Raw genomic sequence first — 14,405 nt, 5'->3', positions numbered from 1 at the left:
CAACGGAGGTGCAGGAAAAGGGAGCGGCCTTTTGCTTGCTGAGGATCTTATTGAGTGCCTACTGCATGCTCAGCACTGGGGAAAGGAGTAGCTACAGAGCAGGATACAGTGCCTGCCTCTGAGAATCAGAGACCTAAGTACTCAAGAGCAGGTGGGCCAGACGTTGAAGGAGGTGAGTCAGGGAAAAGGTCTTAGGGAGTGGGGTCCAGCAAGGGCGAGGGCTTGGCAGTGAGGAGAGAGTCCTGGCAGTGGGACCTGAGGTTGAATAGAACAAGATCATGGAGTGTTTTCAATGCCAGACTGAAGATCTGAGGCTTTACCCTTGGGTGATTGAGAAGTACCAGAGACATGGAAGAGAGATTTTGGGTCCAGATTCTTGCTCTGCAGGGTCAGATGCATTAGAATGGAGAGGAAGGGGACTTCCCTGGTGGTCCAATGGTTGGGACACCACACGCCCGTTGCAGGGGCCAGGGTTCCATCCCAGGTCAGAGAACTAGAGCCCCCGTGCCACAACTAAGACCTAGCGCAGCCGATACATACTTTTTAAAAGGTGGGAGGGCCTCCTGGTGGCTCAGTGGTAAGGAACCCATCTGCCAATGCAGGAAACATGGGTTCGCTCCCTGATCCTGGAAGATCCCACAGGCCATAGAGCCAACTAAGCCTGTGTGCCACTATTGAGCTCGTGGTCTGGAGCCTGGGAATTGCAACTACTGAGCCCATGTGCCCTAGAGCCTGTGCTCCGAAACAAGAGAAGCCACTGCAATGGGAAGCCACACACTGCAACTGGAGAGTAGCCCCGCTCACCAAAACTGGAGAAAAGCCAGAGCAGCAGCGAAGACCCAAGGCAGTCAAAAATAAATTTTAAAAATTATTTGAAAAGAAGGGAGAGAGAGGGACGGTAGAGGGGTCCTTTTCCGGACCTGTCTACCACCTGTAGAACTAAAACTGTTTAAAGTACTGTAGAGTAGGAGAAATCCTGGAATGTCAGAGCTGGCAGGACCCTTAGATTCACCACTGTCTGACCCCTCATCCTGCATCAGGGGACATTGAAGTCTCGGGGAGGAGGGGTTGGCCCCAGTTTGCACAGCCAGCAGAGCCAGGGCCTCCACACTAGGTCTTCTACTCCTGGGCTGCCTTCTTCCTGCTGTGATGCTGCCGTGAGGACCCATGACACAGCATTTGAGTGTATGTCTGGAAGGAAGCCCCCACCCCAGGTTTCTCCATGCTTTGAAGAGCCACCTTTGCTAACTACAAATGGAATCAAGGTTAACAAACCAGGCTGATCTTTCCCCTAGTGAATATCTTTAAAATGTGTGATGAGTGACTGTTAATTGCTCAGTTGTGCCTGACTCTTTGTGACCCCATGGACTGTAGCTCCCTAGGCTCCTCTGTCCCTGGAATTCTCCAAGCAAGAGTAGTGGAGTGGTTTGCTATTCCCTTCTTCAGGGGATCTTCCCAACCCAGGGATCGAACCTGGTTCTCCTGCATTGCAGGCAGATTCTTTACTGTCTGAGCCACCACGGAATCCCAGAGAGTAATAGATACTAATTTATCATACATCGGGGGCCCCAAGAGGATGGGTTCCTGTGAGAGGTAGGAGGAGGGCAAGCACTGGGCGGTGCTTCCATAGTTCCTTCCAGTCCTTAGACAGATTTGAGCCCTTCTGGCTTCTGATCATGTTGGACTGAGAGTGATTTCAAAACAGTGAAAATCAGGTAGACTGGGGCATTCTAAGTAACTGATGTTGACATTCATACATGTCATATGGGGAACACTGGTTCTCCCATAAGGCTTTTTTCTTTACTTCTCACAAAACATCACTGTCTCCACCTCCCACCCACCCCTCAATCCAGTGTACTCTGGCTCTACACCCACTCCTCCACCTAGTTGGCCCTGGCTGTGGCCACCAGTCCAGGGTCACTGCACAGTCCTCCCCTTCCTGGCCCTCTTTTCTGCACTTGGTACAACTGCTCACCCCTCCTTAGCAGGTTCTCCTCTTAGCTTTCGTGACCTGCCTCTCCTGGCTCCTCTATATTGCTCCAGCCGCCCCTCTTCTGTCTCCTGTGTGGGCTCATCTTCTCAGCCTACACAGAAATGCTAGGGCTTCTCAGAGCTCTGCCCAGGCTCTCTGCCCTATCCCGGGTGACTTCATCCGTGCCTGCTCTTGAAAGGAAGGGAACTTCTACCTCATTGCCAGCACTGGGCCAGGGGCTTTGCAGAGGTGGGCATATCTTTTCCCTCAAGATAGTCCCTGTAAGGTCAGTAGGACCTCCATCCCCATCTAACAGATGAGGAAATTGGCTTGAAGATATTCCATGACTTGAATAAAATCACGCAGCTGGTAGTCAGCAGACCCAGGATTCAAGCTCAAATCTATCCACCTCCTGGGCCTGATGGCCCCACAATGTCTTGAGGTGTAGCTGAGAAGGGGTCAAGGTGTGACTCCCCTTTTAGCGGTCATTCAGATTGTGAAAAGCACACACAAGCCTCCCTCTTGTAGCCTAAACACTTAGCAGCATCCATCTCCTTCACCCTCAGGAGAGAGCTGCCTGCTCCCTAAAGTCTTGTAAACAGAGACCAAGATGACCACCTTAGACAGGTTACCTACTCCTAGAGCTCAAAGTCCCATCAAGCAACGTTGCTTTTGAGCAATTTCCAAGAGGGCCGCTGAACCCGGGGATGGGGGCTGATGATCACGGTCAGACACACTGTGTGGCCCCTCGAGCTCGGAGCAGGTGCCCAGCGCAGGGGCCAAGTACGCTGCATCCTTACCTAGCAGGATCTCACCCGGGGAACAGAGCAACACTCTCCCCACCGCTACGTGTGTGACGGAGATCTGGAGATCTGGGCTTGGGTTTGCTCTCCCGGTTACCAGATGAGCACCCTTGGGAAAGCCACCTGTCAGGAGAACTGACCACCCTGTTTCTTAGGATTGGGGATCAGCAAGAACAAGTTCCCACCCCGCCTGCACCAGCCATCACAGCTGTAGAAAATTCCATGCCGTGCCCCACCCTGAGCCAGTGGTAACGACTGTTTCTCACGCGGGACTGGATTTCTAAAGCATCACCAGAACCCTCCGCCAGAGCCCAGTGAATAGGTGACCCAGAAAAGGCACGCCCTGCTTTTATTTTTTTTTCCCCTGCTCTGGGACACTCTGAGCTCCCTGTGAAGTCTGGACACCAAGGGACGTGTTACAAAGAAGCCCTAGTATTGTTCTGGAGAGACGGCGTTCACACTGTCGGCATGGTTACCAGCTTGAGCAGGAGGGGCCGCCTGCCCACAGATTTGTGTCACCTAGATAGAATTTTCAATTTTATTTTTCTCCCAAATGCAAGCCTCCTGCCGCTTGAGTAACCTGGCCGATTACAAGCCAGGGATGATATCACCAGCAGCAGCAGCAGCAGCAGCTCTCGCTGTTAATTGCTGGCTCTCTGCCTACCTTGGGGATAAACACTTGACCCCCCTTGGACCAGCTCCCCAAGTCCTCACATCATATGCATGAGGAAAAGGAGACCTAGAGCAGTGAGGTGCTTGCTCAGTGGTCAAGGCGGTCACCCCCGGCCTCCTTGCCCACACCCACTCTCTGCCAACTGGCCAGGTCCTTTTGCAGATACCAACTTCCACCCGCTGTGTCGAAGGTCAGATTTCAGGATCTGAGCACACAGATTTCAGGATCAGCCAGAGTATCCTGCTGCTCTTTGAAAGCCCTCTTTGGGAGCAGATCGGCTTCCACGGCAGCTTTTGGCATTAAGAAGTGCGAAAATGTCCTGGTAGCCGCAATCTGTGAGCTGGTGGGGAGCTCGGAGCCCCGTTCTCAGCAACCCCCATTCACTGCCCCCGCAAGCTTGTTCAGTGGAGCTTGGCTCTGGGGAAGAAGGCCAAGCTGTCGCCTATAGAATCATAGTTAAAATGAGAGCAAAAAAGACTTCTGCTTCAGTTCCACAGATGGTCAAGGAGCTTGTGTTTCTTAGCCAGAATTTTCTAGATCCTTTGGCTGGAACCATCTGGATAATTGCCTTCTGTGTGGTTCTCAGGAGGTGGGCCCAGGTGGGAGAGGCTGTGGTGGTCCAGGGAAAGCTGGAGTGCGGTGACTTCCCTTCTCAGAGCCTTCGACTTCCTGGCTATGAAATGGGAGGCTTCTGTCTTTTTTCCAGCTCTGAAGGTTTAGGGTGTGACACCACTGGAAGTTCCATAAATGACATGGCAGCTCAAGAGGATGAAGCAGTGATGCCTCAAAGGCCCAGTGTCTGGCCCACATCTACACAGGGAGTGGAAGAGGGTAGCAGGACCTACTCCTCAGCAGGCCATGGGCAGCGAGTGGCCAGTGAGCTCCCACTCAGTCAAGGTAAGGACAGTGTTGTTGTTCAGTCAGTAAGTCGTGTCCGACTCTCTGGGACTCTGTGGACTGCAGCACACCAGGCTCCTATGTCCTCCACTATCTCCTGAAGTTTGCTCAAACTCATGTCCACTGAGTTGGTGATGCTATCTAACCATCTCATCTTCTGCCATCCCCTTCTCCTTTTGCCTTCGATCTTCCCCAGCATCAGGGTCTTTTCCAGCGAGTCGGTTATTTGCATCAGGTGGCCAAAGTATTGGAGCTTCAGCTTCAGCAACAGTCCTTCCAACGAATATTCAGAGTTCATTTCATTTAGGATTGACTAGTTTGATCTCCTTGCAGTCCAAGAGACTCTCAAGAGTCTTCTCCAGCACGATAATTCGAAAGCATGAATTCTTCGGCGCTGAGCCTTTTTTATGGTCCAGCTCTCACATCCGTACATGACTACTGAAGAAACATGAAGGTTTGGTATTTCCGTTCCAATTTTACAGAGGAAGAAGCTGAGGCCCAGGAGGTTAAGATTGTCCCACTGCAGCACAGGGAACGGGGGGCGGGAACCCGGATCCTGACCCACTCTACCACCATCACCATCCTTCCTGTGCCTGCCCTGACCTTGTGAGCACCTGAAAAGTTCTTTCGGTTGTTGAGCTGCGCACGTAACTATCATTAACTGCTGCTTGAACCATAACCTTGGACGTGAGGGTGAGAGCTGATAAGTTTCTACCAAGGTTCTCTGCCAGGCAACTGTGCTCAAAAACAGCTTTCCCTCCCCAGTATGTTAGTAGGAGGCAAGCAGATTGCTGCAGCCTTCTGTCTGCTTCCAGACGACAGTGGTGGGCTGGCCCCGACTCGGGAGAAAAAGGGATCTAGAATCGCCAAAGCCAGGGGAGAAGCCTGACTCTAGGGGGCTGGTCTCTGCAGATGGCCCTGAGTGGCCACTGGGGTCATAGGTAGGAAGGCCGTCTTCACCCTTAAAAGATGCAAACCCCTCTGCCTGGCCCTTTGTGACCTGGCCCTGGCCCACCTTTCCAAGCTACTACCTACTGTATGGACATCCTAAAACCACTGGGTTCACAGGCCCTGCCTGCAAGTTTCTGCCGACTTTCCCATTCTTTCACCTCTTCCTCTAAGTCTTTAACACTCAGCCGAAAGCTCACCTCCTCTCAAGATCTTTCCCAGGTCTCCACCAAGAAGCACTCTCTCCTTCCACTCACTCCCACCATGACTCTGGTATCCACCACCTGCATGGACTTCTCTTGGTAGGATTGGTATTTCCTGGCCAGGTACTAGGCATCAAGCCCTGTGTTATGCAATTTAATCTTGTTTAATCCTCATGACAACTGTGATGTGGGAGCGTCCTCTTGTACCCATTTAAACAGATGAGGAAACGGAAGCTCTCATACCCAAGGTCATGGAGCTAATGGGGGCAGAGTCAGGATGTGAACCCTTTCGTAGTCAGGCCTTTCTGACTACGAAGTTCACGCTTTTTGTCACTTTTACCAGCTGCTTCCTAAAGGAAGTTGGCATTTCCTGCGTAAAAAGTAAACACCAGAGGACAAGCCTGCATTTCATTTCGTTCACCATCTAGGGGTCCAGGGTGCCGCTCTTCATGAATGCTCAATCAAACCTGATCACACCTTGTGCCTACTGCAGAAATGCCGCTACAAAGCACTTCCCTGGTGATTCTGGGGGTTGAGAACCACCTTGCAATGCAGGGGATGAGGGATCGATTCCCGGATCGGGAAACTAAAATCCCACATGCCACAGGGCAACTAAGCTCGTGCGCTGCAACTACTGGGCCCACACACTCCAGCTGGGGAGTCTGTGTGCCACGCAACACGAGGCCCCTGCACCGCAGCTAAGACCTGACACGGCCAGATAAGGAATTTTTTTTTTTTTTTTAAGAAATGCCACCACCAAGATCCTTCTTTGTAAGTGACCAAGGTCTTCCAGGAGGGGAATGTGCTTTATACTGGCTGACAGCTGATTGGCAGCCTCGTGGAAGATAAGACAGGAGGGAGCTGAGGGAGGAAGGCAAGATTGCAGGGCCCAGGAGGGGGCTTCGGTGAGGAGGAGGTGGTCTCCCGGTTGAATTTGGCCACCTTGCAGTATCTTGGGGTATAAGATCCGGAGTTGCCTGACGGGGCCTCAAATCCCAGCTCTTCTGCAGTAGCTGAAGTAGTCTGGACAAATGGTTGCACCTGTCTGAGCTTCAGTTTCCTCGTCTGTAAAGTGGGTTTGTTGCTCACCTGGCCGCTGATGCCAGGAGGAACAAGGATGAGGAAGGGAGTGGGTGCTGCCTGCCTGGCACTTGTGACTGTGCTGTTACCTGCTTTATGTGAGGCATCAGAGGACCAGCCCAAACCGAAATGCCCTCCTCATGAAATCTCCGGGCCCTGCAGGCCTGGGGAGCATACAGAACTCACTGAATCAACAGACTCATAATAGCAGTCCAACAGTTAAGACTCTGAGCTCCCGATACAGGGGGCCCGAACTGTGGTGTGGAGAAGACTCTTGAGAGTCCCCTGGACAGCAAGGAGATGAAACCAGTCAATCCTAAAGGAAGTCATCCCTGAATAGTCATTGGAAGGACTGATGCTGAAGCTGAAGCTCCAGTACTTTGGCCACATGATGTGAAGAGCTGACTCACTGGAAAAGACCCTGATGCTGGAAAAGATCGAGGGCAGGAGGAGAAGGGGACGACAGAGGATGAGATGGTTGGATGGCATCACCGACTCAATGGACGTGAGTTTGAGCAAATTCCAGGAGACAGTTAAGGACAGGGAAGCTTGGCATGCTGCAGTCCATGGGGTCGCAAAGAGTCAGACATAACTTGGTGACTGAACAACAACAGGGAACTATATCCTACCTGCTGAAACGATCTGGCATGGCCAAATAAACAAATATTTAAGTTTTCACTATTTTTCCTGACCAGGTATTGAACCTGGGCCCCCTGCATTGGGAGTGCAGAGTCTTAGCCATTGGACTACCAGAGAAGTCCCTAAATAAATGCATATTTTTTTTAAATAATAAGGATCTTAGAGACAACTGAGGTTGGCTTTCCTACTCTGAGACCACACTGCATGATGGGCGGTTAGCCAGCTCTGCCAGCAGATGAACCTGGCTCCAAATCCAGCCCCCACTTGCTCTGTGGCCTGGCTCCTCATCTTTAACAAGAAATTAAAAATAATTCCTTTGCCACAGCTCTGATGTGAGGATCAGAGATCCAGGCTGGTGTTAGTGTTAACTATGGGGAACTGAAGCTCAGAGACGGAAGGAAATTCACTCATAGTCACACAGGAGATTCCCAACAGAGCAAGGCCTAGGCCCTGCCCCCTCTCCCCCCAAAGCCAAAGCCTGGGCTTGTCCTTGGGCAGCTGCAGCCTTAACCTCAAAGAAGGCTGAGGAATTCACACTGAGATCTCTCATGGTATTCTGGGTCTCAATGAGCTGAGACCCCAGCTGGGTTGCCTGTGGCTGGAAAATGTCAGAGAGCCCAAGTCAGAGCCTGGGGTCTTATGTCCAGCTGGGGTCTGATCCGCAATATTACCCAGGGCTTGTGATGTCACCCCTCTGAGCCTCAGTTTCTATGCTCCCCAAATCAGGGTAAGGATCCCTGACAGGGTGAGGAATTCTATGAAGGCACAGAGCTATTTTCATAAGAGCTGCTCCTGAGTTCTCCCTGGGCATCAAACCCTCTGCTATCATTGGCTGTGGCTTCCTGGAGTCCTCGTAGCAGCTGGTACAGTGGAAACCCAGCTGCAGGTAAATGACCAAGGAGGGATAGAACTCGGGTCTGAAATCTGATCCTAGTCCTTCTTGCTAAAATCCTCACCGTCCTCTTTTCAGACCTAATGGGCTCCTTCTTTGGGTTTAGCTTAATCCTACTTTCCTCTGGGAGGATCCCTTGGTCACAGGCAGGCTGGGGTGGGCGCCTGCCCTGGCTCACAGCATGGGTCTACCGTTCTGCATTAAGAGAGTTTCTCCCTCTCCACCACCAGACAAGAATGTCCCGTGATGAAGGACCTCGTCACCCTCATGACTGCCTCCCCAGAGCCTAGACCTGTGCTTGGCATACTTGTTGTTCAGTCACTAAGTTGTGTCCAACTCTTTTGCGACCCCATGGACTGCAGCATGCCAGGCTTCCCTGTCCTTCACCAACTCCTGGAGTCCATTGAGTCAGTGATGCTATCTAACCGTCTCATCTGTTGGACATGCTTGGCATACAGCAGGTGCTCAATAAATATCTAACGAATGACTGAACACATCGTGCCAGCATCAGGATGCCACCAGGGTCCTGAGGGAGCCGGAGAGATGGGAGGAAAGCTCCTGGACTCCTGCCACGTCTTACATTAGCAGCATCTTCTCCAACAGCCTGCCCCCAGGGACACCATCTGAACCAGCTGAATTCCGGGCACTGCTTCACCTTGGAAAGGAGGCCACAGCTCTCTAGAGCAGCCCGGTAATTGACGTCACAGCAGTGCCGGGAGCGGCCCCGTTAATATTTAATGAAGACTCCACTGCGGCAGAGCTGCAGGCTAGGAGGGCTGCGGGGCCATGCTGAGTCCCCACAGGGTCGTGAGGAGGGCACAGATGGTAAAGTTTCCTAAACCGGAAAGCCCCCCCATCAGATGAGCATCACAGCAACAAGTTTTAGTCCCCCGGCTTAACTCAGAAAGAGCCAGGGTATCACGTGCCTGCCATGGGACAAGGAGACTGCTGACCAAGCCCCGGCGATAAATGTAGGGGGATTAGGGGCTCCCGGGGACATTTCCTGGAGATGGTGGGAGGACAGAGCCCTGGCGCCGACTGGTCCCAGACTCCCCCCAGGTCTGCCTTGCACAGCTGGGCAGCAGCTGCACCACTGAGCCTCAGTTCTCTGATCTGTGCAATGGGAATCATGATACCCTCCCCGAGAGGCTTTTGTGAGAATTGACAGAGATGAATGTTGTAGATCGGGAAGTTGCTGGTGGCTCAGTCGGTAAAGAATCCGACAGCAATGCAGGAGACATGGGTTTGATCCTTGGGTCGGAATGATCCTCTGGAGAAGGAAATGGCAACCCACTCCTGTATTCTTGCCTAGAAAATCCCATGGACAGAGGAGCCTGGAGGGCTTACAGTCCAGGAGGTCACTAAGAGTCAGACACAACCAAGAGTCTAAACCACCAGCAGTGATGTAGAGGACCCAGCCCAGCACACAGCAGGACCTCAGCAGACAGGGTGCCTTCTCCCAAACCAGTTGTGGGGGTGTTTCATGCATTCATTGGCTGGAGTGATTTGGGAAGGGAAGAAAGAGCAAGGGGGCGAGGGAGGGGAACTTGGAGCCAGCTGTCTCGGGTTTGGACTTGTCACTGTGGTGGGGCAATGTCCCAGAGAGACGTCAGACGGAGGATGGACAGAGTGCCCAGGGTGGCAGGAACAGAAGGGCCCTTGTGAACCGTCTCTTGTGATTATCTATCTGACCCCTTCACTCGACAGAAGAGGATGCCGAGGGCCCTGGAGGGAGCAGACCAGCCCGGAGGCTCACACTGCAGAGCCGGGGTCTGACCTCGTCTTTAGTCACCCACCTGAGAGCATCAGCTGAGGGATTTACCCAGGGCCACCTGCATGGAGGCAGGTGACGCAACGAGAGGCCCTGTTCCCTGTCCTCTGCGTCTCTGGCCTGGACAAAGCAGGGCCTCATCATCCCACCCCCTTCCCAGTCTCTCGTCAGTGTTTTCCCACAAATCCTGGAAGTTTCACAAAATGTAAATCCAACCATGTCATCCCCTGCGTAAAACCCCTCTGTGGGCCCAAACTCAGGGTTTCCAGACAGGATGCAGGAGGCCCCATTAAAACTGAATTTCAAATCAACAAGTAATGGTTTTTAGTATAAGAATGTTCCACATATTGCGTGCCTATAATTATACTTAAAAATGTATTTGTTGTTTATCTGAAATTCAAAGTTAACAGGACAGCCTGTATTTTTTCTTTTTTTTGCTAAACCTAGCAATCCTATGCAGACTACCTTCAGGAAAATGCTGGAGTCTTTTAACTGGCCTCCAAGGCCCACTTTGACCCCATTCGTGCTTAGTCACTCAGTTGTGACTCTTTGAGACCCCATGGACTGTCACCCACCAAGCGCCTCTGTCCGTGGGATTTTCCAGGTCAGAATACTGGCCATTTCCTTCTCCAGGGGATCTCCCTGACCCAGGAATTGAACCAGGGTCTCCTGCATTGCAGGCGGACTCTTCACCAGCTGAGCCACCAGGGAAGCCCTGTAAACTCCTCCTTTCCCCTCTCTGCTTCAGACACAGCTCTTTGCTTTTACCAGACAATCCCCAGCTCTCCCTCCCTCTGGCCTTTGCAGCTGCTGTTCTTCCGCTGGAACCATCTTGGTGTTTCCATGCCTCTGCTGCCCCACTGTGCTTGACCTGACATCCTTCAGGCCTCCAAAGGATCATTGCTTCCTCATGGAAGACTTCCTGGCTCTCCAGGCCTGGGTGGTACTTCCTCTGGGCTCCCACCGCACCTGGGCAGGTCCCCCGTCTGTCCTGGTGCCTTGATGCAGAGTAGGGATTCAGCAGACATTTGTTGCATTGGATTGCTAAACCCCACAGCCCCTCACACTTTGCCTATCAATGGTTTCCCCTTTATCCAAGTTCTTTACACTCAGATATCACCTCCTCAGAGAGGCGTTTCCTGACCATCCTGGCTGAAATAGGAAACACAAACCCCGTGTCCCAGCCAGCCACTCCCTGTCCCATTACCCTGTCTCATCCAGTCCACACGTCCTCGGTGTTTTTTTTTTGGCCGTGACTTGTGGCATGCAGGATCCTAACTCCCTGATCAGGGATCGAACTCACGTCCCCTGCATTGTGAGCACAGAGTCTTAACCACTGGACTGCCAGGGAAATCTGTCGTTCACAACATTTACTGCTGTCAGAAATCATGAGTTATTCACTTGTGGTCCATCATCCATCTCCTCCACCAGGCAGCAGCTTCCCTGAGGGCAGGGCTATAGGGACACGTTCCTGTCCATCTCCCTAGCTCCTGTGGGGTGTCTGGCCCAGGGAGGATGCTGCAGACTTACTGATGGCAACTCCTGAGCCTGCCCTTTACTGGTGTGGCACTTGGGGTGCAGAGGGGTGGGCGTGAGCTCCCGCCTTCTGTGTCCTCCAAGAGCCTGCCCTTGGGAGGGCAGGAGGGCAGGCCAGGTGGCTGGGCTGGGTTTCAGGGGCAAGAGCTTCAGGGAGCCCAAGCTGAGCAGGAAGGAAAGAAATCTGCCAAAGCATTCATTTTCAGCTGGGGCTGAGATTCCGAGCAAGGACACCACAGGGTTTTTCCTTCCTCCAAGTTGATGGCTAAGTACCAGCCACCCAGCACATCCTCCTGAAGGATCACACAAAACTGAGACTCTAGGCCACAGGAGACGGTGTAGGGGGCACTGGGTCGCTCCTCAGGGGCCAAGGATTTCTAAATCCCTAACACAAAGTAGATCCTCTGAGCCTGCCTTCTCCAGCACCGAAAAGATCCAGCCACTGCCTCCACTGTGGAAAATGCAGACGCCAGAGCAACAGCATCTGCTCTTCGATGCCTCATGGAGCTGCCGTTCTGCCTCCTGTGGGGGCAGAGAGCCCGTCACATGTTGAAGTCAGCCCGCTTTAGAGTCGGGTGGCCTCCTGTCGGAAGTGTGGCCGCACCGCCACCTGTGTGACCTTGGCATGCAGGCCGACCTTCCTCGGAGCCAGCCTCTGCATCTGCAAACAGTGGACAATGAAGACCCAAGGCTGCAATGAGGAGTCAGGCAGGCCCTCAGCTCAGATTCAAGTGCAGAGCAACATTAAACTGACTGTAATGTTTGTGCGTGTATCTTCTTGCATCCACGTAGCAGGGTGGACAGCAAGTTTTGCAGTGAAACAAGGACCTTTCCTGGGAACTGGAGCCGCATTTAAGAATTGCCTGGTAGGGACTGGAGTTTTGATGTGAAACCCTTGGTCCATGTTAGAGACATTGATTCTATTCAGCAACTGTTCTCTAAACAGATGAGAGAACCCCTCGGAGCATCCCTTCAACCCTCCTGGGGGCCCCTGGTATGGATAAGCCAATGGTTTGGGGGTAGACCCCTGACAAGGATTCAAGAGGCCTGGATTGGAGGGCCAGCCCTGGCATGAATATACTTTGTGACCTTAAAGCAAAGTCTATTAAAAAAAAAAAAAGGGACCCCTAGATTTTCTATCAAAGACCCTCTAAAGCCTTTATTTAAGTCAGGAAATATAATGAGGGTTCAAGTCCTAACTTGTAACTTGTGTGACTTTGGGCAAATGAATTAACCGCTGGCACTGCTACAGATTTGATTTTTCTTTCATGGAGACGGTAGCCCTGGGGCAAGAGGATTGGGAACGTGCTGCAAGATACAGGATAGATGAGAAGAGAAGAAGCTCAGCAGCCTCCCAACGCCCTGGGCAACCAAGAACTGGCCCACCTGACTTTGAGCTTTGGTGGGGCTACCTGTTCCAGTTTGCATCCCCTGCAAACAGCCCTCTGGATCTCAGCCCCACCCCAGGTAGAGAGTGACTCAAATTGTTCTGCAGAGACCGGTCCCTCTGCCCCTGTTGCCATGGCGCTGCAGCACCAGCCTGGCCAATCAGGAAGGAGACGTGTATCTGAGCCTCTGTTGCTAAAGCCAGAGCAGGACACCCAGCCAATGGGAAGGGCGGCAGAGTGGAGCCACCATGGAAACCTCAGCCCTGAGGTTCCAACCGGGTTTTCGTCTCCATATCTTGTATGCGGGGGTTGGGGGGTGGTGAGCGGCTAGGCTGGGTTTACTGAATTCCTTTTTTGCAGAGAGCATCCTGCAGCCTGTGGAGGACACCCAGGAGTCACAGCAGGGGTGCATGACAAGAAGACATCTTCAATGAGTCAGAAAGGACTCCAGCTTAGCAGGACATAGCTTCAGATGTCCCCTTCATCACTCTTCCCCCAGATGCTCAGCATCACCTGTCTGTGATCTTACGTTATCCCCACAGCTCTGCCTAGCCCCAACTGTCCTAAGAAGCAGTGGTAGGCTGCAGAAGACTCCCCACCCCCAAAGTGAGAAGAGGACAGTGGGACTAACCTCAAAGGGTGTTTTTCTGCCCCGTAGCTTTGTGGTTCTATGAAAACTGTTCCCCCTGTTCTGCTACATGTGGGGTCAGGCAGGAGGAGAGAGAAAAGGATCAGTCAGACACAAGCGCTGCCCCTCTGTAAAATCAGAGGATGGGGCAAGCAGGCTCTGCGAGTCCTCTGAGCTCACATGCTAGACTCGATACTGATTTTTTTGTTTTTGTTTTGTGAATATCTATGTATTTGGCTGCGCTGGATCCTAGGTGCGGCATGTGGGCTCAGTATGCAGGATCAGCGTTCGGTGCAAACTCTTAGTTGAGGCATGTGGGATCTTGTTCCCTGGGCAGGGATCGAACCCGGGTCCCCCTGCATTGGGAGCACATAGTCCTAGCCATTGACCACGAGGGACGTCCCCTTGCTGCTGTTTTAACCTTCAGGCTCTAGATAAAGGGGATCTACAAGGAATAACTTTCCAAGGGGGAGCCTTGTAAATAATGCCAGTGGACACAAGTAAGACTCAGGTTGCTTTATGCCCTTAAAATGCCACATGCCTCAACTAAGAGTTTGCACCGAATGCTGATCCTGTCCATTGCAGAGCCGAAGCTCACAGAGGTGAAGCTGCCCCCTCAGGTCACACAGCTGCCCTGATGCGGAGCCAAGCCTGGAAGGCTAGCTAGCTTCCCAGCCCAGCTCTGCCACCTGCCACGTGCAGTCTCCTCAAACCAGCCTTCCCACCCCTGAGCAAGCATGCGTGCGTTCGGGGAGGGGTGCACGCCCACACTCCCGACATCCTTATTTTGCAAACACAGACATAATAACAACAGCAAGGGAAAGTGTGTCCCACCCCTTCCCCCGCGCTCTTCTCGCTTTCACTCTGTTGCCTGGCAACAGCTCCATCCAGAAACCTAGGTATCATCCTAGGCAGCTCCCTCGCCCTCATTCTTCCCACCAAACACATCACCCAGTCACATCCCTTTATCTCCTA

General features: G+C 52.5%; 1 protein-coding gene across 1 annotated transcript; it reads left to right on the top strand.

Moving 5' to 3' along the window:
* The first annotated feature begins 3,780 nt into the window (after positions 1-3,780).
* LOC132342648 (uncharacterized) lies at positions 3,781-10,192 on the top strand. Its single transcript, XM_059876444.1, has 3 exons — positions 3,781-4,345; positions 8,711-8,798; positions 9,815-10,192. Exons 1-3 carry the CDS (start codon positions 3,910-3,912, stop codon positions 9,918-9,920), a joined length of 630 nt encoding a protein of 209 aa, XP_059732427.1. The 5' UTR covers positions 3,781-3,909; the 3' UTR covers positions 9,921-10,192.
* Positions 10,193-14,405: the final 4,213 nt, after the last annotated feature.

This window comes from Bos taurus, chromosome 17 (genome assembly GCF_002263795.3).
Source record: "Bos taurus isolate L1 Dominette 01449 registration number 42190680 breed Hereford chromosome 17, ARS-UCD2.0, whole genome shotgun sequence".
Lineage (NCBI taxonomy): Eukaryota > Metazoa > Chordata > Mammalia > Artiodactyla > Bovidae > Bos > Bos taurus.
The sequence above is the reverse complement of the archived record's forward strand: the minus strand, read 5'-3'. Positions and strand labels throughout refer to the sequence as shown.